Source organism: Parathielavia appendiculata (genome assembly GCF_033297405.1).
Source record: "Parathielavia appendiculata strain CBS 731.68 unplaced genomic scaffold N657scaffold_1, whole genome shotgun sequence".
Classification (NCBI taxonomy): domain Eukaryota; kingdom Fungi; phylum Ascomycota; class Sordariomycetes; order Sordariales; family Chaetomiaceae; genus Parathielavia; species Parathielavia appendiculata.
In genome coordinates this window covers 1,819,380-1,841,385 of record NW_026944220.1, presented here as the reverse complement: position 1 = coordinate 1,841,385, position 22,006 = coordinate 1,819,380, and the positions used below count along the sequence as shown (strand labels likewise).

The 22,006-nt window shown below is 56.2% G+C and overlaps 8 protein-coding genes across 8 annotated transcripts; 3 read left to right on the top strand and 5 right to left on the bottom strand.

Annotated features, from left to right (window-relative positions):
• Window positions 1–475: 475 nt before the first annotated feature.
• On the bottom strand, window positions 476–1,805 carry N657DRAFT_639154 (uncharacterized protein). Its single transcript, XM_062791722.1, has one exon. The coding sequence runs from the start codon at window positions 1,412–1,414 to the stop codon at window positions 641–643; it is 774 nt and encodes a 257-aa protein (XP_062652438.1). The 5' UTR covers window positions 1,415–1,805; the 3' UTR covers window positions 476–640.
• Window positions 1,806–1,935: 130 nt separating this feature from the next.
• On the bottom strand, window positions 1,936–5,055 carry N657DRAFT_608289 (HCP-like protein). The gene is made up of 4 exons (XM_062790263.1): window positions 4,889–5,055; window positions 4,681–4,827; window positions 2,683–4,626; window positions 1,936–2,613 (listed from the first exon to the last, which is right to left on the bottom strand). Exons 1-4 carry the CDS (start codon window positions 4,911–4,913, stop codon window positions 2,219–2,221), a joined length of 2,511 nt encoding a protein of 836 aa, XP_062652437.1. The 5' UTR covers window positions 4,914–5,055; the 3' UTR covers window positions 1,936–2,218.
• A 153-nt stretch (window positions 5,056–5,208) lies between these two features.
• N657DRAFT_639151 (WD40 repeat-like protein) lies at window positions 5,209–6,920 on the top strand. Its single transcript, XM_062791721.1, has 6 exons — window positions 5,209–5,334; window positions 5,428–5,767; window positions 5,822–5,921; window positions 5,972–6,038; window positions 6,151–6,488; window positions 6,582–6,920. Exons 2-6 carry the CDS (start codon window positions 5,464–5,466, stop codon window positions 6,772–6,774), a joined length of 1,002 nt encoding a protein of 333 aa, XP_062652436.1. The 5' UTR covers window positions 5,209–5,334; window positions 5,428–5,463; the 3' UTR covers window positions 6,775–6,920.
• Window positions 6,921–7,072: 152 nt separating this feature from the next.
• On the bottom strand, window positions 7,073–8,406 carry N657DRAFT_562372 (acetyl-CoA C-acetyltransferase; the record flags this gene model as incomplete). The annotated part of the gene is made up of 3 exons (XM_062788137.1): window positions 7,073–8,081; window positions 8,142–8,217; window positions 8,292–8,406. The coding sequence occupies 3 exons, from the start codon at window positions 8,404–8,406 to the stop codon at window positions 7,073–7,075; spliced, it is 1,200 nt and encodes a 399-aa protein (XP_062652435.1).
• Window positions 8,407–8,842: 436 nt separating this feature from the next.
• Window positions 8,843–12,300, top strand: N657DRAFT_652283 (P-loop containing nucleoside triphosphate hydrolase protein; the record flags this gene model as incomplete). Its single annotated transcript, XM_062794280.1, has 5 exons — window positions 8,843–9,005; window positions 9,080–10,231; window positions 10,281–11,272; window positions 11,383–11,470; window positions 11,735–12,300. The coding sequence occupies 5 exons, from the start codon at window positions 8,843–8,845 to the stop codon at window positions 12,298–12,300; spliced, it is 2,961 nt and encodes a 986-aa protein (XP_062652434.1).
• Window positions 12,301–14,197: 1,897 nt separating this feature from the next.
• Window positions 14,198–15,538, bottom strand: N657DRAFT_639148 (uncharacterized protein). The gene is made up of 2 exons (XM_062791720.1): window positions 14,929–15,538; window positions 14,198–14,802 (listed from the first exon to the last, which is right to left on the bottom strand). The coding sequence occupies exons 1-2, from the start codon at window positions 15,140–15,142 to the stop codon at window positions 14,426–14,428; spliced, it is 591 nt and encodes a 196-aa protein (XP_062652433.1). The 5' UTR covers window positions 15,143–15,538; the 3' UTR covers window positions 14,198–14,425.
• Window positions 15,539–15,939: 401 nt separating this feature from the next.
• N657DRAFT_33902 (uncharacterized protein) lies at window positions 15,940–16,975 on the bottom strand. Its single transcript, XM_062786891.1, has one exon. The coding sequence runs from the start codon at window positions 16,684–16,686 to the stop codon at window positions 16,147–16,149; it is 540 nt and encodes a 179-aa protein (XP_062652432.1). The 5' UTR covers window positions 16,687–16,975; the 3' UTR covers window positions 15,940–16,146.
• A 1,428-nt stretch (window positions 16,976–18,403) lies between these two features.
• On the top strand, window positions 18,404–21,433 carry N657DRAFT_676415 (uncharacterized protein; the record flags this gene model as incomplete). The annotated part of the gene is made up of 7 exons (XM_062795892.1): window positions 18,404–18,512; window positions 18,575–18,619; window positions 18,684–19,547; window positions 19,610–19,891; window positions 19,945–20,492; window positions 20,564–21,024; window positions 21,106–21,433. 7 exons carry the CDS (start codon window positions 18,404–18,406, stop codon window positions 21,431–21,433), a joined length of 2,637 nt encoding a protein of 878 aa, XP_062652431.1.
• Window positions 21,434–22,006: the final 573 nt, after the last annotated feature.

The window sequence follows — 22,006 nt, the reverse complement described above, 5'->3', positions numbered from 1 at the left end:
GTGGGCGGGAAATGCACTTGAAAAAGGCCTCGGCAACGCACTCTGTTGGTGGCGGCTGTCGAATTGGTGTGGATCGCGGATTCCCGGCACTGCTCGGTAACTTCCAAGCCAGTGGCCAATCGGACAATTGGGATTTGATTCGAATCTGCCATGACGTTCCGAGATGGCGAGGGTCAAAGAGGGCGGTCATTGCTTACGTAAGGCAAGTTCGAGGACCTCAATCTGCAGCCGACAAGCTCACAGCCGGTTGTCCACAGAGGACCAATGACTTGGAAGTGCTCCGTATATGTTGTGGTCTACATAAGAGCATTCATCAGGTCCATGTTTCAGAACCCCTGACAATTAGTCTAGCGATTGGGTAACATAGAGCATCGCTCGCCATCTCGGTATTTCATCCTTTAAACTGTATCAGCCTTTCCTGACGATGCTCACTCAGACATGTTGGAGATGTGCTCATTCTCGCCGGTCTCACGATGGGTGGGTACTGTGTAACTAACACAAGATCAGTCCCGCCACTTGTCCTCAACTGGATCGTACCCCAGAACATCAGGGTCGATATTAAGAATCTTGAGCATCGCAAACATCGTAAATTCCTGCGTCGCCGTCAGTCCACGAGTCACCATCGCCGTCCCTCATCGCCTCAACTCACCGTTTCCTCATCGTCCTTCCCATCCTCCGACCCATCATCCCTCTCCCTCCCACTCTTCCCCTGCATCTCTCCGTCCCCGTCCCCCTTACCATCCCTCCTTTCACCATCTCCAAACCCAACCCCAATATCGCAAACCTCCTGCTGCCTCGCTTTCCAAGCCCTCACACCCCCCGCACCCTCGACCCTCCCTTTAACCAACTCAAACAAATCCTCCGCCGCCAGCCTGCTGGCCGCCTTCCACCTCGAAATCATCTCCCGCAACCCTGCATCACTGCCAACTCCCTCTTCCCCATTCGTTCCAGATTGCTTGGCGGCAGACGAAGCCTGCTCGATACGCCTCGCCTGGCGAACCAGGTCCAGCTGGGCCTGGGCGGCGCGCAGTTGGGAAGCGAGCTGTCTCTGCGATGCGCTGATCCGCGAGAGCAGGTCACCATCATGACAATAATCTTCGCCGGTTTTGGTTTCCGGTCGTTTCCGGCTTGGTGGAGAGTAGTTGACAACGCTGAGAGCCGGACTGGTTGTTGCGAGGGGCGATACGGCGGTATTCGTTGGGCGGCGATTGCCTCGGGGGGCGGGCGCCGGAGTGCCTGGGGTGGCGGTGCTCGCTGCGGGTGTGAACCCGCGGCCGATGCTTGGTGAGAGGGTCTGGCTGTCGTCTTCATTCCGGGCGATGAGCGGTGACCTGAAGGGCTTTCTGAGCGTTGCATTGGCCGTCTCAATCCGTCGTCGCTTGGCGGCCGGGCCGCCGGGTGTTTGAAATGACATTTGGCGATTTGCGATGGAAGCACATTTCTGACGAATCTCGCATTGTCTTTTCTCCTCCGCCGAAGGTGATGTGTGTTGGGGACGGATGCCTATCCCAACGTTTTGCGATGGAAGTTGGGAGCTGGGCCGAAAAGGGAAATCGCTTTCGTGGTGGGTTCGAGTTGCTTAACTTCAAGACTCCCATAATACGTAACCAACTGAGATCGAGCTAGTACTAGGTGAAAGAGCGAGAAATCGAATAACAGAAAGAAAGGAAAGAGAAAAACAGGGAAAAGGAAATGGGGCAAAAGAGGCATAAGCTCACCGGCTTAGCCTCATCGCCGGTCGAAGAGAGGTAACTAGCCAGTTACGAACCCTCGGGAGAATTCGCTTCGCGAAGAGGGTTCGGGTTGGATTGGTGACATCTCGCTACAAGGCCGAGAAAGCCTCAAGTCTAGGAACGTGACCGCCACCGTTGACTCATTGGGCTACTCGGCGGTGGCCCTTGAAGTTGAGGAACACGAGCCTTCTACAATATGCCACTGGCTGGCGGTACCCAACACCATGAGTATATACCAATACTGTCTTTCTTTCGATATTGGAGAAAGGAGGAAAAGGGGAGAACAGCCAAACCCAAGACTGACCGCGAAACATACATGCAAGCAGTCAAAAGTGTCGAAGGTATCTATCGAGGTGACACTTGTCTCTCGTTGACCCCATTACCATGGAACGTTAAGGAAGTCGAATCACAGCAATCAACACAACCCAGTTACGCCGCTGCTCCATGCCATGGGACTAATACACAGATTTCTTTTCGGGCCCGCATCAATGCCCGACCCCTCCAACCCCCCACTGTCCAAAATCCGGATCCCCAGGCCGCGGGAAGAATCCTCTTTCTTGCTGCGGCTGCTGCTGATCCTCCACAGCCGCTCCCCCTTGAGCCGCAGCATGGTGTTGCTGTTGCCGCCGCCTCACGTCCTCCTCCTGTTGCCGGGCTGCCTGCTGCCGCTGCTGGCGGTACATGATCAAGAACGCGAGGAAGGCGGCCAGACCCAGGATGACCACGCTCTCCATGATGCCGTCATCAAAGTCGAGCGGATCGCCGCCGGGCATGGTGTCGTGGTCCTCGTACAAGTCGTCGTAGACATCGTCGTAGTACTGGGCCTCGTCCTGAAGGAAGTTATTGATCCAGTCGGTGAGGGACCATTCCTTCCTCGGCGCTGCGCGTTATGTTAGCGTTATTCCTCATGCACAGCACGTTTGACCTTGGTCTGCTGGAAGATGCCTACCTGGTTCATCCTGGATAGAGTTGATCCTGCCGTGCGTCAGGGTATTCCAGGCGCTCTTGACCCGCAACTTCAGCAGGCTGAGCGCCACGGGGAGGTATGCCTCCTCGTTGGTGGCAACCGCAGCGTCGTAGTAGCGCTTCGCCAAATGATAGTCCTGCTCTAGGCCAACGCCGTGCTCGTGCATCCACCCCAGATTGTAGAGCGCCTGCGCGCTTTGCTGGTACTCGGACGCCCCGGTGTAGCACTGCACTGCCTTGTCGACGTCGGCGTCGGTGCCAATGCCGTGAAAGTAGTAGTCGCCCATCTTGACCAGGGCGTCGATGTTGCCCTGGCGAGACGAGCGCGTCCAAAAGATAAGCGCGAGAGTAGGGTCCCGGAGGAGCGGGGACGTCGGCGCACGGCCGGACAGCAGTCGTGGAATGGGCAGACTGGACTTGGCCGGGTCCAGGATGTGTGCGACGTTGTTCTGCGCCTTCTCGTAGCCCTGTTCCGCTGCACCGAGGTATTCGAGGAGCGCCAACTCCGTATCGCCGCTCTCGAACGCGAGATTGGCTTCGGCCCAGGACGAGACGAGGGGCTCGGCCCGTTCGGCCACGCTTTTGTAGTAGGTCACGGCGCTGCTGCAAGATCTGTCGTGATTCCATCCCATGTTGTTCACTTCGCCAAGGTGGTAAAATGCCTCGATGTTCGCCCACCGCGCGGCCAATTCGAAGTAGTGGTTCGCAGTTCCCACGTCCTCATTGCTCCCGTGATCGAGATAGAGGTACCCAAGCTGCACCTGAGACGGGCCATAGTCTAGGGCCGAAGCTAGCTTGAAGTAGTCAATCGCCTGGGCTGGGTCTGCCTTGACGCCGTAGCCGTGAAGATATAGCAGACCTAGGCCGTGGTACGACTGGGCGTCCTTTTTGTCAACTCCGCGCTCAAACCAGAACTTGGCACGGTCAAAGTTCTGTTCGACGCCTTCTCCGCGTAGGTACATGCGCCCAATGTATCCGGCCGCCTTCGCCGCCGTCTTGTCGAGGCCGGCCTTCGGGTTGTCGATGGGGCGGCCCTTTTTCCAATACTTTTGGGCAACGTCAAAGAAATACTTCCGGGCCAGTACCATGTTCTTGTCGAGGCCCCTCTGTCCGTCGTAGTAGATCCGCCCCAGGTTGAAGGACGCCTTGAAGTCGCCCTTTTGGGACATGAGATCCAGGTACTCAATGACGTCCTCGATAGAGGCATAAGCATCCGAGCTAGGGTGCGCCTTGATGGCATTAGACCCGGCACTAGCAACACTGGCCCCTTCTCCGTAGGCACCGCCTGTCTCGTCGGCGATCCGGTAGGCCTCAGATATCCAGGACCTCCCGCCGGGGGGTCCCGACCGATACCACGCAATGGCTTTGTCGGCGACCCGCTTGTAGTATTTGATAGCCAGTTCGCAGTTTTTGGGCGTTCCAATGCCCGCGTGATGCCGATGCGCCACCGTCATCTCGGCCCTCGTGTGTCCCCTCTCGGCCGCGAAGGTGTAGTATAGGAGCGCGCGGGCTTGGTCGCGCTCCACAGCTCCTCCAATCCCGGTCGAATACATCAATCCGACCATGTACAGCGCCGAACTGTTACCATTGAGCAACGCCAGCCGGTGGTAGTAATCGAAGGCCGCCTGGAAGTTCTTGGGGTGCGAGAAGTTGCCGTAGAAGTTCATTTCGGCGATTAGATACAGGGCGTCGGAGTTGTTTCGGCGCGCCGACTCTTCGAGGAGTCCTGTCGCATGGAGAAGCTTCCCGCTAGGTACGTTCTGGCGCGATGACTCGGGGGCTGGAGCGCTGAGGCGCAGGGTCGGGAGGGCCTTGAGCGCAAAGTGCAAGAGCGTGCTGACGAAGCCATGTTGCTTCCGCGCCTGGTAGTGGAGTGGCTGGTATAGCTTGCGCAGTTCGATGAGGGCTGAATCGACGAGGTCGGCTCCTAATATCTGTCAATAATGCCTTGAATCTGGATTCCCCCACGACTGTCCCATACCCGGTTCGCGGGGCATTTGTCTCCCCCGTTGCGCATCTATCTCTGCGCGAAATGAGTTGCCATCCGTTTCTCCAGTCGTGTCGCCGCCAAGGACATGCTGGTTTGGTTGTGCTTTCGCATAGGAAATGGTGATGGCCTGCAGGAGCACTGGGATCGGCCGTGTTAGTGGGATGGTCTCGTGGCTTGGTTTGGCCGGATGGCAGCTTACGGAACAGCCATAGGAGCCCCTTCATGGTCTATTGCTGGTGATGAGAAGACGGAGATTTTGGGTCGTCATGACATGGCTGAGTGCTGGTGTTGTAGCAGGGTTGGGTTGGAACAGAGAGCGATGGACCGGCTCACGCGGCGTTGGGGAGCGTCATCTGTGCCTGGCCGTTCTTACAGTACAAGCTGTCCAGAAGAGCTCCCAGTCTCCACTCCACTGTGATGAGGATGCCGGGGTGCTGCCGCCGGCAACCAACGGCGCATCGACAGGGTCAGGCTGCGGGGCATTTCCAGGTTTGTTCTTGCGATTCTGGCTTCCAGGTTGGAAAAGAAGCTGCAAACTTGAACACCGACCTGTGAAAATTGTTTTCATGGAAGGGAGGTCCAAAGCGCAAGCTCTGATATCAATAGCCATCTCGTATATTTGAGGCGAAGTTAATTTTTACCTTGGTATGTGACATTGCGCTGCAGAAGAATGGCACAATTTCATGTTCCCATTTCGTTTGTCGGTTGCCTGACTTACACATTCTCGTGCACTTTAAGTTCTCAGAAGCCAGCATTAGAAGCAAGCGACCCAAGATGTATCAACTCGTCAACTCAGACGTGTACAAGTACCCTGGCCAGGAGACCTATGTGCTGGACATTCTTCCAGTTGCAACCGGATTCGCTGCGACGGCATCGGACCAAACTCTCAGCCTCTTCGACCCCCTGAGACTGAGCCAGGGGCCGACTACGAAGATCAGGACAGATCACGGGAATCTCACTGCTGCGGAGATCTACAGCGCCGGCGAGTCCGTTGTCTGCACCACAGGGGAGAATGGCACTGTCTCGGTGTGGGACATGCGCCTGGACGCTTCTAATGCCCGGGCTATGCAAATAGGGGGTGCGTCTGTTCTGTGTTTACTTCAGGAGGAACCATGCTAACAAGCAATGTAAGGCAACTTACCAAGCTTACTATCACTCGCATGCTCGAACGAGGCAAACACCGTTGCTGCGGGCACAGAGCTCGCCAACCACCAAGCATCCATCATCATCTGGTACGCCGGCCGCCTCGAACCAGATTTCCCCCGTTGTTGACCAGCGCCAGGGACCTCCGCTCCCCTTCCTCTCCACAAATACAATACAACGAAGGCCACTCCGACGACATCACTGAGGTAACATCCCCTTTGAAACCCACGATCCCCCCTTTCTTTCCGTATTTCTCGCCAACACGTCGGACAAACCGAAGCGACTAACCAGCTTGCCCCTATTTATTTCCCATCGCAGCTATCCCACAACCCCACGACCCCATCACTCCTCCTCTCCGGCTCAACTGACGGCCTAATCAACATAACCGACACCCTCATCGCGGACGAAGACGACGCCGTGCAAGCAACCTTCAACCACGGGTCCGTGCACCGGGCCGGGTTCCTCAACGCCACCGAGGTCTTCGCCGCGTCCCATGACGAGAAGTTTGCGCTGTACGACATAGCCGAGCAGACCCACACCGGTGCGGCGACGCTCGATCTCGGCGACGTCCGGGCCCTGCTGGGTTGTCAGTACCTTGCCGCCGTGGTCCCCAAGCAAGGCGGGGTGGGGGCCGTCGTGGGTGTTGGGGCGCAGGAGTAAGTTTAGCGTTTCATTCGTCACCTGTTTGGTTTGTTATGGATTAGGTTTGATGAGGAATGGTGTGTGAGTGCTGACGGGTGGGTATGTAGTCAGGAAATGTTCCAGTTGATTCACCTGGCCAAGGGGTCTGGTGGATGGGGCCTGGATAGGGAGACGATTGTTGGGTTGCCCGGGGCGCACGGGTCAGAGTTGGTGAGGAGCTTCTGCTTCTATGACGAGCAGCAGGTGGTGTTCACGGCTGGTGAGGACGGGTGTGTCAAGGCTTGGAGGCCAGGGAGTTGAGTTTGAAGTCATCGGCGAAGTGGGAGAAGGTATTTGCAGCGCTGTTCGACAGCGGCCGTTATGACAAGAAGGATACAAGTACAGCAATATAGGTGCCATTCATGGCATTCCGTCGCGTCTTCGCCCAATTATATACTAAGCCATGCTATAGACTGGGCTTGGCTAGTTGCAGAACTGGTGCCGATCTATAACCAACGATCATCCCGCGTTAGAACTGCAACGCTTGTTCGCTGAGAACGCTCAAGACACTTTTCCCGTCCATTGAGTGCTGTTGGGATCGCCGCATAGGACTAGCCACTCACTGCAGGTTCTCGATGACCAACGCGGACGCGCCGCCGCCACCGTTGCAAATGCCGGCCACGCCAATCTTGCCCTTCTTCTCGCGCAGCACCGACGTCAGCGTGGTGACGATACGAGCACCTGATGCACCCAGGGGGTGGCCGATGGCGACGGAGCCGCCGAACACGTTGACCTTCTCGGGGTTGAGGTTCAACAGCTTGATGTTGGCCAAGGCCACCACCGAGAAAGCCTCGTTGATCTCATAGTAGTCGACGTCGTTCTCCGTCAGGCCGGCGTGCTTGATGGCCTTAGGAATTGCCAGCGCCGGCGCGATGGTGAAGCGCGGGGGATCCCGTGCCGCATCGGCCCAGCCGAGGATTTTGGCCAGGGGCTTGATGCCGAGCTCCTTGAGCTTGGCCTCTGAAACGAGCACGACGGCGGCGGCCCCGTCGTTGATGGGAGCGGCGTTCGCAGCAGTAACTGTGCCACCGTTGGGGATGAATACGGGACGGACAGTCTTAAGCTTGTCCTCGTTCAAGTTTTTGACCTCCTCGTCCCGATCAACCTTGACGGGCGGCTTGCCTCGGCCGCCGCTGACCTCGATGGGCGCAATCTCGGTGAACAGTCCGGCCTCGGTAGCTGCCTGAGCCTTCTTGTATGTGCTGATCGCGTACTCGTCCTGCATCTCGCGAGTCAGGCCGTGCTCTTGGCTGCAGAGCTCGCCCTGCATGCCCATGAGCTCTTGCTTGCCGTAGGCGTCTCGGAGGCCGTCCTTTTGCACGCCGTCAACGAGCGAAGCGTCACCGTACTTGGCGCCGGTGCGCAGATTCGGGAGGTAGTGTGGTGTGTTGGACATGCTCTCGGTGCCGCCGGCCACGACGATCGACGCGTTGCCCGTCATAATGGTTTGGGCACCGAGAATGATGGCCTTCATGCCCGAGGCGCACACCTTGTTAATCGTTGTGCAGACGGTAGCCTCCGAGAGGCCAGCGCCGATGGCGCACTGCCGAGCAGGAGCCTGGCCGAGACTGTAGAAGGGGGATTGTCAGCGAGACGGTATGGCGGGGTGATTAGTGATCTCCACTTACTTGGCCGACAAGACATTGCCAAAAAAGACCTCCTCCACATCTTCGGGCTTGATCTGGGGGACACGCTCGACGGCGGCTGTGGGTATCGCTTCAGTTCAGCAGCCTTTCTTTGTCAGGGGGTGGCAACAACCCAGGGAAATCCAGACATACACTTGATGGCGTGCGAACCCAATTGCGTAGCGCTGAGGCTGGAGAGACTGCCCAGGAAGCTGCCGACCGGAGTTCTCGCGGCAGAGACGATGTAGACAGGAGGAAGACCGGCCATATTGACGATTGTTGCGAGTAACGACGAGCAAACTTGAGATGAACTGGTTGGGAGCTTTGCGATTGTCGGTGTAGCGGGGGATATTTCACCTCGAGCCAGGACCCTGGACAGATAAGATAAGGCCTGTTGGGACAAGGCCTTCCGGGTGGCGCCAAATTGGTAAATGAAGATTGCGCATCTTCAAGGTCTGGGCCGATCGTCGGATGCCGGGAGTAAGCGGGCGCCTCACTATGGCGGGTACAGTGAGCATAGCCACAATACCGGAACTGAAACATGGTAACTTACGCTGCTTGGCACTTGGGAAAACCGGGCAAGCAACGATAAGAAGGTATCGTTACCTTACTTAATTTCGGAGGCTTACATCACAGCACGCGACGCGCTGGGAAAATCGAGTTACGGGCCATTCAACGACGAAGCACGACTTTCGCCAGCAACCATGGATGACGACCTGTACGACGAGTTTGGCAACTTCATTGGCGAAGAGGTCGAGGCCTCGGAGGAGGAATCCGAACATGGCGTGGATGTGGGCAACTATGCCTACGACGAGTACCCGGAGGCTGCCCCAGAAGCTCCCGTCGTGGAGCAGATGGAAATTGATGGTATGTGTCGGCTTGGCTGTGCTTAGGTTGGAAAGGGTTAATGGATAAGTAATTGCAGCTGACTTTCTCACTAGACGAAGGGCCCTCGAACGCAGTCATCCTCCATGAAGACAAGCAGTACTACCCGACCGCGGCGCAAGTGTACGGGGAGGAGGTCGAGACGCTGGTGCAGGAGGAGGACGCGCAGCCGCTTACACAACCCATCATCGCCCCGATTGAGCAGAAGAAGTTCAGCATTGAAGAGGCGGACCTGCCACCAGTCTACTTCGACCGCAGCTTCATGACCGACCTCATGAACTTCCCCGACCAGATCCGGAACGTGGCGTTGGCGGGGCATTTGCATCACGGCAAGACGGCGTTCATGGACATGCTGGTGCTGGAGACGCATGCCATCAACGACAGGCTCGAGAGGCGAACAGGAAAGAAGCGCGATGAGCAGCTCAGGTACACTGATGTTCACGTCATTGAGCGGGACCGCGGGCTATCGATCAAGGCGGCGCCTATGAGTTTGGTGCTGCCGGACAGCAAAGGGAAATCGCACCTCGTCAACGTCATTGACACACCCGGGCATGTGGATTTCGTCGACGAGGTTTCTGCATCCTTCCGGCTAGTGGACGGCGTATGTCTGGTGGTGGACGTGGTAGAGGGCGTCCAGGTCAACACGGAGCAGATCATCAAGCACGCGGTGCTAGAAGACATCCCTCTCACCCTAATCGTTAACAAGATGGACCGCCTAATACTCGAGCTCAAACTGCCACCCAACGATGCTTACTACAAGTTGAAGCACGTCATCGAGGAAGTCAACACCGTTATCGAGAACACCATCCCTGGACGAGGCGCCGAAAGGAGGATAAGTCCCGAAAAGGGCAATGTCCTGTTTGCCTGTACCTCGATGGGTTGGTGCTTCACCTTGGACTCCTTCGCAAAAATGTACTCCGACAGCTTCGGCGGCGTCAACATCGACGAATTTGCTAGGCGGTTGTGGGGCGACGTCTACTTCAATCCTGGGAGAAGGAGTTTTACGAGGAAGCCTGTTGAGAAGGAAGCCAAGAGGTCTTTCGTCAACTTCATTATGGAGCCGATATACAAGCTTTACTCCCACACCATCAGCGAGAGCCCTGAGGATCTGAAGGGGACATTGGGGAAGCTCGGGATCCAACTCAAGCCATCTCAGTACAAGTCAGATCCGAAAGTGCTCCTCAAACTGGTGTGCGAGCAATTTTTCGGTATGTTATAGTGCATAAACTCCATGTTCGCACGCTGACCCGAGGGTAGGGCCATCAACCGGTTTCGTCGACATGGTATGTCGACATGTTCCTTCGCCAGCAGAGGCTGCCGAGAAAAAATTGTCACAGTACTACACCGGTCCCCTCGACACCGAGGTAGCCGAGTCGATGAAGAAGTGCGATCAAAACGGCCCGCTAGTGATGTACGTGACCAAGCTCTTCAACACCGTCGACGCAAAGAACTTCTACTCGTTTGGCCGCGTTATGAGCGGTATCGCGAGGCCAGGCACAGAAGTCCGCGTTCTAGGTGAGGGGTACTCTATCGATGACGAGGAGGACATGGTCATGGCCAGGGTTGCCGATGTCCTTATCGCCGAAACACGATACAATATCCCGACGGACGGTGTGCCGGCCGGCAACTGGGTTCTTTTAGGAGGCATTGACAACTCGATTGTCAAGACGGCCACAGTTGTTGACAAGAAATTCAAGAACGAGGAGGCCGCCTACATTTTCAAACCGCTATCGCACTTCACCGAATCCGTCCTCAAGGTGGCGGTGGAGCCCATCAATCCGTCTGAGCTGCCCAAGATGCTCGATGGCATCAGGAAGATCAACAAGAGCTATCCTCTGATCGCCACGAAGGTGGAGGAGTCTGGAGAGCACGTCATCCTCGGCACAGGTGAGCTGTACATGGACTGCGTGCTACACGACCTGCGCCGGCTCTATGCCGATATGGAGGTCAGGGTGTCGGATCCGGTTGTCCGGTTCTGCGAGACGGTGCAAGACATGTCTGCCACAAAGTGCTATGCCGTCACTCCGAACAAGAAAAACACAATCACCATGGCGGCGGAACCGCTAGACGACGGCATCGCGAAGGACATTGAGTCCCGGGCGGTCAGGATACGAGACCCCGTGCGTAAGACAGCCAAGTTCTTTGAGGAGAAGTACGGGTGGGACATGCTTGCCGCGAGGAGCATCTGGGCGTTCGGTCCCGACGAGATGGGACCAAACATTCTGCAGGACGACACATTACCCACCGAGGTGCGTTCAGCGTTGCATTTCATTCACTACTGTCCCGTATTGGGGCCACGCCGTCTGGGGATGCCGGAGGTATTCTGCCTTGATATGCGCGTGCTAACGGATGGCATCAGGTTGACAAGAAGCGGCTAAACACGGTCAAGGAGTCGATTCGCCAGGGGTTCAGCTGGGCAACCCGGGAAGGCCCCCTCTGCGAAGAACGTAAGTTTGTTTTCGTCGCCACCTGCCCCTCAGCGGTGTGCTGCACAATCGCAGCTCCTGCAAACCCAACTTGTCCATGCAGAAGCTTTCATCTCCACGGTCGCACCACAGCGACCGGATCTGCCCCGTTTCCGAAGTCAATAGGAAGCTGAGGGGATCCACAGCACGCTGTTGTCCAACCAACACACCTCCCCTATCTGGCAACCCAGCCAAATGTCGTGTATTATGCTTGGTTGCTAACGAGTCTTGTTTTCTCCACACCAGCTATTCGCAACACCAAGTTCCGACTTATCGACGTCGCCCTGGCGCAGGAGGCCATCTTCCGTGGCGGCGGCCAAATCATCCCGACCGCCCGCCGTGCGTGTTACTCGTCCTTCCTCATGGCGTCGCCCCGCCTTATGGAGCCTATGTACTCGGTCTCCATGACGGGGCCGCAGGACGCCGTCACCATGGTCTACAACATCCTCGCCCGCCGTCGCGGGCACGTGCTCTCGGACGGTCCCATCGCGGGCACCCCGCTCTACCGGGTCAATGGCCTGCTGCCCGTCATCGACTCGTTTGGGTTCGAGACGGATCTCAGGATCAATACCCCCGGCCAGGCCATGGTGAGCCTGGTGTTTGACCGGTGGAACATCGTGCCGGGTGACCCGCTGGACAGGGAGATGGTCACCAGGCCGCTGCAGATGGCGAGCCCGCTGGCGACGGCTAGGGACTTTGTTCTCAAGACGAGGAGGAGGAAGGGGCTGAGCGAGGATGTGACGGTGGCCAAGTTCTTGGAGCCCGAGTTTTACCAGAGCCTGGTCGAGGGAGGCACTCTGGATGGGGTCTGAACGTCTCCGCCTGCCTAGGTACCCGACCGTTGTCTGGAGCCGGGGTTCTTTGACGGAGGAGGTGATGGGGCGTTGGAGGCGGAGGGCAGGGATGTGTTCTGTGTAGAGGATTAATGCGCTTGGTTGATTGAGCATGTGAAAATCCTGCGCGAGGATCCTCTTTTATGTGTACGTTCCGCCCGTGACGCTGTCTGTTGGCTTGACAAACCACGGCCATGATGCTCGGCAGGTTTGTCTGTTTCTCTGTCACAGGGGTCGCGGGGGCTGGGCTATCTTCCTCGAACAACGGTATGGAGTGTCCCCAAGGTTGCTGCCGGGAACTTTGGATGGTGGCTTAGTTTGGGCTGACAAGCATCCAGCCAGCCTTTTTCTTCGCGTACGTAGCTACAACGGTGTGGCGTCGCTGATCGCATCGGATGAGGGCTGTCTATGTATGTCTCACTTAGCCCTGAGCGAGCAGGATCGTGGTTCCCATGGACATGTACGGCACTTTCGGCTTGGTGCTGCTGCTGGGCACCGCATAACAAACAGCATCTGTTGGTTTTCTGAGACATCATGGTAGTAGTTGCCACGCTGAGTTGGGAAAGAGGCTGAATGGATCCACAAGATCGGATTTTACATGCTGGTGTTCTTTCCATGGCGTTTGGTGTTGCATCCGCGTCCAGCCTCATCTGCAGGGTACTTCCCTACCTTCGTCGGTTGTTGGTTGAGAGGTGTTGGCGCTAAGGACGAGGAGAGTCTGAGATATGCAACTATTGGCGGGGCTTGAGATGCGGGAAAGCTTATTTGGATTGAAGATCAAGGTTGCCGTCCAGTTGACTGCAGTCATGCAAGGGGGGAAGGGTCTGGATCAGTCCTCACTCTACATTTGCAAGACACATCCGACGCCATCTAGCATCTACATGGACAGCCATGTGGCCAAGGACGGGCGACTTTGGACAAAGGGATGATCCGTCCACTAATAATCGCCGGGGAGATCTCCGGAAGGGATGGAATGGACTGGTGGAGGCCGTGGTGGTCGGGGTCTTGCTCCATGTCTTGTCTCTACTTTCCTCTCGACATTACTTGTCCATCCCCTGTACCAACAGTCGGCTAACCCCGTGATCTATCATGCTCGAGGGCAGATTCTTACGCGATTCCTACTCTGTGTGCCATGTACGTTGCCCATATCCGTCCAGTCGAGTTGATTCATAACCGAGCGGTGGATCTGACAACTGACGGCTCCGTTCCGACGGTGAAGACCAAAAGCTCGGCATATTCCGCATGTAGTTGCCTACGGACAGGGAGGATGGGGTGTTGCATACGTCGAAGTACTGGTCCTTGACCAGGGTTGCAACACATGACTAAGATGTTCAGGTACTGGTAGTCAAGTCGGGTGCTTCGGACGCGTAAGGTATCGGCTAAGTCTGCACCCTAATCCATTAGGGCTCAATATTCCGCATGCAACTTTATTGGAGAAACAGCAACTGTCTCACCTAAATGGAACAATCTTCATGGTACCTCACAGGATAGATGAACGTCAAGGTGTTATTGTGAAGGTGAAGGGTGAGTTGAGAAGAAGCGGGAATAGGGCTGCCTGTAACACGTAGGGGACGCTCTTGGGCAAGGCTGTGGTTGAAAGCCGACTCCAATAACCTATTGTATGGTTCTCCGTATTGCTCGAAACATATCTGACAAGTCAGTGGCCCTGGTCTGCATAGATGTGCTTGTATGTGCATACAGTAGTACACAGTCGTATTTTGCCCTATGAACATTTACGCTGTTCCCGACATCTGCGATGGGGATAGATCAAGTCATACTCTGTAGAATTTTGCGAAGCGTCCCGGGTGATTGGGAGCGCTACCCCAGATCAACGTAACGTTCAAACAGACCGAGGTTGTCCCACCAATCAAACCGAAGCTCCCTTTGACCGAGCTCTCCTTGGGTAACTTCGTAGGATGCTGGTGACGAGTCTTCCAGGGGCTTGACGCTATATACTGGTGCTGGTGGTGGCTACAACAGCACATGGAAGTCAACCGTTGCAGGCATTTCCGAGCCGCCCTGGAATGGAAACGTTGGACTGGGTCTCATGCTCCCCTGACACGGAAGTTGCCGGAATTGTGATACCTAAGCGCTCTGCACCATCTCAGGCGCATGTCTCGAGCATCTTATCCACCATGCGTTGAAGGGTGTCGTTTTCGAGAGCGGCAGCAACTCTCTCCTTGTCGCCCAGCTGCTTGTTGACCTGGTCGTCCTGAGCATGGGACCCAACCTTCATCCGCACGTCCACCCGGTAGTTGGGTGGCAGAGTTTGCTCCAGTCTGCAGCGCACTGCCAAACCGATGACGGTCGCCAGGGAGCAGTGGTTGATGGTGGGAGTGAGCTCGACGAGGACTGTAACTAGTGAGTCCGGACCCGACAGCTCCGTGGGCGAGGGGCTCAGGTGGATGTCTGGGAGCCTCACAACCGACAGCTGGCCCAGTGTATGAGGGTGTTCGGGGTCCGAGATGGTCGAGATGAGGTCTACAAGAGCGTCAGTCTGAACGGACACAGTTTGAGGGTATCCTTAACTGTCGGGCCGTTTCATGTGTCTATGGTTCCTCCTTGAACTGGGATAACAAGTGGGCGGTTGTCAATGGCGGCACATACCGTAAATGTCCTGCTCATCCATAGGCTCCTCTCTGTAATCCTCGCCCTCATCCGACGACGAACTACAACCATAGGGCCAGTGGTGTTGGGGATAGACGATGTCGTGACATTTCGAATCCGGCCCATTCCGTGTGGCAGCCCCTTTCCGAGTCCTGCTTGGCAGCTGCGACACACTCAAAATTGTGGGGTTGGCGTTATCCAAATCCCTCTCCATCTCGGTTCAGTGGCACCCGATCTTGTCGAATATGTCAGTCTGTGTGGCGTTCTGATTGACTGAGCGCGTGATCGAAATCCGTGGTCGAATTCTCAGTTTTTGTCGTTGAAAAGCTGACTGACGTTGATCGGGTTGCCACTTCTTTGATGTCGCGGTGCGCAATTGACTGTTCATGCTTGCTTATCTGATCATTCGATCGTTATTGGGTCGAGCCGAGACACCACCTCACGTGGGCCACTTATCCACCGAAGCAATACGGGGGTAACGTGACGCATACGGATACCCTGAGCGTGAGATTCGCCAGCTTCCGACAGATTCACAACTCTCGGTTTGTCGAACATCATCTTGCAATGGTTTCTCAGAGGCGGCTACCATTCAAACTCGCCTCCCTCTTTCCATCTATCCGGAAATTATGTCCCATCTTAAGCCTGCGTTCATCTTCTTTCCTGGCACTAACTCATGCCCGCTATTAACAAATCTCATCAATGACATCGGGGTCGGCAATGTCCCGGGAGACCGCGTGGGCTTCCACGATCCCTGCTTCGAAGCCCAGCGAACGGCGGCGCCGTGCTTGGCGCCCGTTGCTCCCATGGACTCGAGCCATCCCCACGTTTAGTTCAACGCGGCAATGACGCACCGGCCTCTCGGACTTGTTTCTATAATCGGCTGGGAGATGCGTTGAGGCAGCAGAAGGACACTTGGGATCCGCGATCTTCAACCTTAAAATTCATCGCATCGCCGAGAGGATGCCGTGTGCCTTGCATCTGCCGCGCGGTACCTTACCGTCAAGGTACCTGCCTTGCGGGTTTCTCAGATCGCCTACCGTTGGCAGGGCTGTGGCAGCATGGCCAGTGCCAAGCTCCTCATCTCGGCCTAGTGGGAACCGAGGCTGTGATGAACCCTCTCAACGCCGCGAGCATCGTAAGTTACACGTATCGTCTTCTTTCCATATCCAGCGCTTTATCGTACGCGTACGGTTTCTCACTTGAGGGTTGGATACCATTTCACAGGGCAGTTATGGGTCCCTTATCCGTTTTTTCCACAACCGATGGAGAAACCAAGGACCCGGTGTTCTTTGGCGGAACGTCCGGTGCCTCATCTGCCGTCAACCTTAGCTCAATACAGCCTCTCCGGGCTAACCTGCTTCGTCCTTGATTTTCAATGAGTTGTTTGCCCGTTACAACTACGCGGACTTGCTGGATGGCAGGACCAATGTTCCCAGCCACGCCAAAGCGGTGAGGCGGGTTGCACCACCTTAGCTGACAGTCTCGGGGCAATCCTACGTTTCTGCAACCTGGCCCCCCACTCGTTTGTCTCACAGGGACTCGAGCATGTGATAGACATGGGACTCGGCAGATTTCCTGAGCAGTTTGAGCCAACAATGGCGGCAGGCGGCCAGCCACACTACAAAAGACACGGCTCAGGGCTCTGCGAGCGACTTTCCGATTTGAGCTACTGCCAACGCCCCTGACATGCGCTACTATGCCATTTGGCTCGGATGTGCTTCCGTTCATGCAAGGTTTCGAAAAATATATGTGTTGCATCGCAACATCAAATGCCCGGGCGCATCAAGACCCGACACAGATACATACATTACGGTGGTAATGTATCTGCAATTCCGCGGGTTATTGGAAGGTGGAGTGGATTTCTTCACGGGCCCGAGAATCCCGTTTGATCAGTGGGCTCTCCATCATGAGGCTCAGGTTCAAGCGCTACTGCCCGAGTCTCAAGATCTCCTCGTCAGTTCCGATGCGGTGTTTGAGGAATCCCAAAGTGTTTCAGGGGTACATGGGGAGTGCTCCCCCTTTGCGGCCTTGGTGTTTAGCGTCCTGCATCTCTCATTTGTCGGAAGTTAGCATCCGCTTGGTCGGTTCTGTCGGTGTCCCAAACCAAACGTAGCATTTAGGTACAATACAGATTTTGGCATTGTGCCAACATCGCCTGACATGACGCACCCGCCACGGCTGCCAAGTCCCGGACACTCGCGCATAGCCTTTCTTATGTTAGTAGACATACACGTACCGTGTACGCACAAGGTACGTCCTACTCGGGGTATATCCGTACTCCGGAGTATCCTGGTTCTGCTCTCCAGGGCATCGGGGTATCGGCGTTTACCATGTCGGAGAGATACTGGAAATCTGCCGTGGTACTGCCGGAAACCAAACTAGTAGGTAAGTTCAGGGGTGTACACGAACGAATCCACCGGCAAGACTCGCACCCCTACGGCATCTTCCCAGCTGTCCGTACGGAGTAGAACCGTTGAGATGCGCCTTGGTGTTCGCGGAAGCTGCACATGGATTGCAAGCTCGGACCCTGATTCCTTCCATGCCCCTTCCGTTCAGAGAATCGGAAGGTGGAGGTGGACGGGCACACGCGTGGCGGCTCCTCGATTGCAACATACCACCCCCAACTCTTGACCCCTCCAACCGAGCACCCCCTGTCTCCCTAACCCCGATAGCTTCCTCAGTTTTAGCGTGCCATCCCCTAGCAAGCGCTTCCCCGCCGTACCAATACATGTCGCCAGGAAATGACCACTGCGTTTGCGTTCCGGCACGGCCATAACATCCATCACCTCGACGCGTCTCTTCGAGAGATACGCCAGCAATCCGTTGGGTCGCCTAACCGAGCTACGAATCCGACCACAACCCCTTTTCGACTATACATTAGGTGCCATAGATACGGATACGTTTATAGGCATACGTCCATTCTGGAGCTCGAGATATGAAAAACGCAGGTGGATCGCCGTCGTTTTCGGCATCTCTTTGACTGAATCCACTTTATCGTTGCGGTCACCTTCGGTTCCTGATCACATCAGCTCCTCGATCACCTTCCCGCAGCATCTTGGTGCAATTGCAATCCTGGTCTCCGTCAGATCTAGGCAGGTCTGCGGATCCTATTCGGACGGCCATCGAATCGTCAGGAGCAGGGTTACCCTACACTCATTGCCAGGCTCTGGGCCCATTTCAGCAACCCTCATTACCTGGTCCTTCGCTGACCAGGGAAGGAAAGACAAGCCAGGACGCGCAGTGCTAAAACCCACTGCACGTCCAACGCTGGTCCACCCGCTGGTCAACTCCGTTGGGCTTGTTGTAGCCGCATTGCTCAACCGCGCCGACAGCTTTGCCGTCATAGACTCAGAGGGCGCAACGACACCGCTGTCCGATTGACCGCGACCCATGACCTGAATGTTGAATCGTCTCCGGTTTCCCGTCTCTTGTCAGCGCGCCGGCTTGAGCGTCGGTACAAGCGTCAACTCTCAACATGTCCAACGATCCCACGGCTCGCAGGCTGCTCCCTCAGACCTCTCCGATGGGAACCTTTGCTTTTGCGCCGCCAGTCTACCAGCAGCAACCTCGCGAAACCCAGAAAAGTACGCCCTGTCTCGCCTGTCCCCTTTCGTTTTTCTGTCCCGTCTCTGACTGCCGTTATCAGATTATGTCTTTGTTGATGAGCATAACCGACACAAGCGGCTCAAGGGTATGATCTCAGCCTTGCCTTGCCGTATCATTGCCCCGTTACTAGGACTGACTCTCGCACATAGTGATGAGAGCATGTGAGGGCTGTCGAAGGAGAAAAATCAAGTGCGATGCAGCAACAACCAACACTTGGCCCTGCTCGGCATGCATCCGTCTGAAGCTGCACTGCGTTCGTCCGAATGGGTTTGACAACTCCGATCCCCAAGTCTATGAGCCGCCGCAACCCCAGTTTGAGGCCCAGCAGGTACCCGACAACTTCAGACAGCAATTGCCGCTGCAACAGCAGCAGCTTCTTGCACATGCGCCGAAACCAGAGCCCATCTATCCCACGCAGACTTCGTACCAGGACGCTACCGGACTCTATCATCAAGTACAGTACGGGGGCCCCCAGTCTGTGTCGCACGACTTGCAGTACGCCCCCGTCCACTCGCAGTATGCGGCACAGACAGATGCCTTCCCCACGCCGCCGCTGCAGCATGCTCACAATCCCGCTACCCCAGAAGACACGTTCCAGTCCGAGTACGGCCAGCAAGACCTGGCTGACCTCCTGGGCTCCCTGAAAGTCAATGAGGCCGGGACCGCTCCATACCTAAACAGCAAGATGCAGTCCAGCCGGGATGAAGAGCCCCCCGTGGAGGATGGGGATGAATACAAGACTTTCCTGCCTCCGCTAACGACAGGTCCGGGTTCCAAGATTCGCATCCCCCCGGAGCTGATGCCCGATGACGACATGGTTCTTCACTATCTCGAACTGTATTTTGTCAATGCTCATCCTTACGTGCCAGTTCTGGACAAGAGCTACTTCTACCACCAATGGCACAACAACAGGGAGTCGATTTCTCCCCTGCTCCTGGAAGCCATGTTCGCCATTGCCGGTCGTCTTGCCGACGAGCCTGCTCAGGGCCAGCAATGGCTGGCGATGGCAACACGTATGATAAGCCTACGCGACTTGAGATCCGGCTGGGTCAGGTAACTGACAATTTTTTTGCAGGGCACGCTGACTCCTTTATGGATGTACCCCGGCTGAGCACGCTCCAGGCATTGATGATTCTCTTGAAGGCACGGGAATCGGCACCGAAAAAGGGCTACTACTACCGGTCGTGGATGAGCATTGTGCAGTGCGTTCAGCTAGCCAAGGACCTCGGGTTGGACGAGCACCTGGCGGATCACCAGGCCGGCAGGTCCTGCGGCGGAGATGCCGCCGAGTGCGCACTGAAGACAAGAATATGGCAAACTATATATGTGGTTGAGTTGATGATTGGCTCACCGCAAGGTGCGTTATCGCACGCGTCGGGAGTTGAAGTCTTTTGCTCACAGTCGCCTTAGGTCGAACCGACTTTCAAGTTGAAGAAGACAGCGTCGACTTCAACCTCCCACGACGGCTACCAAACGGCGAAGAGGGCGAATACCTAGTCTCACGCAACTTCACTTATTTCACAAGGATCGTTCGCTCGATTGGCCGTATGGCAAGGACGTATGGGCGACTCAAGAAGAGCAAGGAATGGGGCATCGACCCCGAGTTCGTCCAGCTCGATCCATCTTTGAACGCGTGGTTGGCCGGACTCCCGGCCGACTTGACGTTGAGCTATCCGGCAGACGGGTCGCCGCCTTGGATTCCATCGGCCTTCGTCGGGAACCTCCACTCGTACTACTACCTAACCATCATCCTGTTCAATAGGCCGCAATTGGCCGTCTTGAACCCGTCGACAACACAATGGAAGCAGCACATGGTGGTGTCATACAACGCAGCCAAGATGCTCTGCAGGCTGCAGGAGGCCGTGATGGGCTCGTTCGGATTGAACGGCTTACAATGCATGCAGCGCGGGATCAACTTTACCATCTATGCGGTGCTTGGTTGCATTGTGCTACACCTGGTGCGTTAGCCGAGCCGGGGCGAGCAGGGGTGTTTATATATTTTTGCGGGTGACTGACTTAGGTTCTTCAGGTGGCCATCACGTCGCCGGACCCAGATCTGAACTCGGAGGCCAGGGACTACTTCACGCGGCACATGAGGATTTTGGAGAAGGTCATGGTTGCGTGGCCCATGCCCGACATGCAGAGGCAGATCGACTCGGTCCGCGAAGCCTTCTCGGCCGACGTCCGGAAGCCGTTTGTCCTCAAGCCGACGTTTCCGTACGGCAGCCCGCACTCGGCAACGCACCCCAGCCCGCCCGGCCGACCGCTGGACCACAATACGCAGATGCCGCACTCGCAACAAGTTAGTTACACCAGCCACCACCCCCTCACACCCGTCTCGGTCGGCACCCAGCTGGACAGCAAGAGTGATTCGCCTGTCGTACAATCGCTAACCACGATGGCTTCGGTCCACGGCTCTCAGGCGTCGGGCGTGACACAGACGTTGCCGTTGTCCGAGGCCCCTGCCTGGAATCCCTCGCGCATCTTTGAGTACGTTCTTTTTTCCTCCCGCTTCGAACCCCAACAGGCGTTAGGGGTTGGAACATGCGGCTAACAAAGTTTTGCACACAGCCAATGGAACACGTCATTTGGCGCGCCGCAGCTGCAGTCCTCGCCGACGCCGTCGGTCGCGGCCCAGACGAGCTCGCTCACCGTGGGCTCGGCGGCGGCGGCGGCGGCGGGAGGCGTGGAACACGCGACGAGTCTGCAGGACATGCACCAGTTGCGGACGGGATCGTCCCAGATGCAGCCGCCTCATCCGCACCACTACGCCCCCGCTGCGCCCGTGCAGACTTTTGTCACGCCGGCCATGTGGCAAGAGTCGGTGGCGAGTGTGTACGAGGGTGGATTGAAGCGCGCCTGGGATTACGACGCGCATATGTCAGTCAAGCGACACTGAACGGCCGTTTGACATATCCGACTTTAGAAAATTGGGCGCCGACGAACCCTTTCTCTTGTCCCAAGTCGGTCGACCTTCCGCCTGCATCAGGGTGATGGGTGGTGTTGTTGTACGAGGATGATTCTGCATTGGTCGATGTTCCTACGACAGGTTTCATCGGGAGGTGGTCAGGTTGGTTATGGTATATAAAAAGGGCGGGAAAACACGACAGCATTGGTGTTGTCTGCACGACATCACCAGCACACCGGGTGGGATCATTGCTTTGGACAGCGGAGGGAGTTTTCACGGTGGGGTTCTGGTTTTGACGGCGCATATTGGGAGTTTTGGTCAGGCTGTATATTTCTGGGAATAAGCTGGATGGACAGTATCACCATTTGATACAACTTGTATTAGTAGTAGTAGTGGCGGCGGGATCTGGGGCGTTGGGGAGAAGGGGAGGATTATGCTGGGCTTCCGATGCTTATGTTAAGAGAGTTGATCTTGTCGATGCTGGCTGTCATACGGGATATGCATCAAACTATCCAAACGTCGTTGCTCAATCCACAGCCATAATCCGTCCATACATTTTGGTCT

What these genes read in the sequence shown, in the direction of transcription:
- N657DRAFT_639154 (XM_062791722.1), bottom strand. Translation starts at nt 1,414, where the DNA reads ATGTCATTTCAAACACCCGGCGGCCCGGCCGCCAAGCGACGACGGATT.
- N657DRAFT_608289 (XM_062790263.1), bottom strand. Translation starts at nt 4,913, where the DNA reads ATGAAGGGGCTCCTATGGCTGTTCC. An exon ending in GGGGCTCCTATGGCTGTTCC is followed by an intron (nt 4,828 to 4,888) that starts GTAAGCTGCCAT and finishes GGCCGATCCCAG; the next exon opens with TGCTCCTGCAGGCCATCACC. An exon ending in ACAAATGCCCCGCGAACCGG is followed by an intron (nt 4,627 to 4,680) that starts GTATGGGACAGT and finishes GACAGATATTAG; the next exon opens with GAGCCGACCTCGTCGATTCA.
- N657DRAFT_639151 (XM_062791721.1), top strand. Translation starts at nt 5,464, where the DNA reads ATGTATCAACTCGTCAACTCAGACGTGTACAAGTACCCTGGCCAGGAG. An exon ending in ACTCCGACGACATCACTGAG is followed by an intron (nt 6,039 to 6,150) that starts GTAACATCCCCT and finishes TTCCCATCGCAG; the next exon opens with CTATCCCACAACCCCACGAC. An exon ending in GTGGGTGTTGGGGCGCAGGA is followed by an intron (nt 6,489 to 6,581) that starts GTAAGTTTAGCG and finishes GTGGGTATGTAG; the next exon opens with TCAGGAAATGTTCCAGTTGA.
- N657DRAFT_639148 (XM_062791720.1), bottom strand. Translation starts at nt 15,142, where the DNA reads ATGGAGAGGGATTTGGATAACGCCAACCCCACAATTTTGAGTGTGTCG. An exon ending in GGATGAGCAGGACATTTACG is followed by an intron (nt 14,803 to 14,928) that starts GTATGTGCCGCC and finishes ACGCTCTTGTAG; the next exon opens with ACCTCATCTCGACCATCTCG.
- N657DRAFT_33902 (XM_062786891.1), bottom strand. Translation starts at nt 16,686, where the DNA reads ATGCAACACATATATTTTTCGAAACCTTGCATGAACGGAAGCACATCC.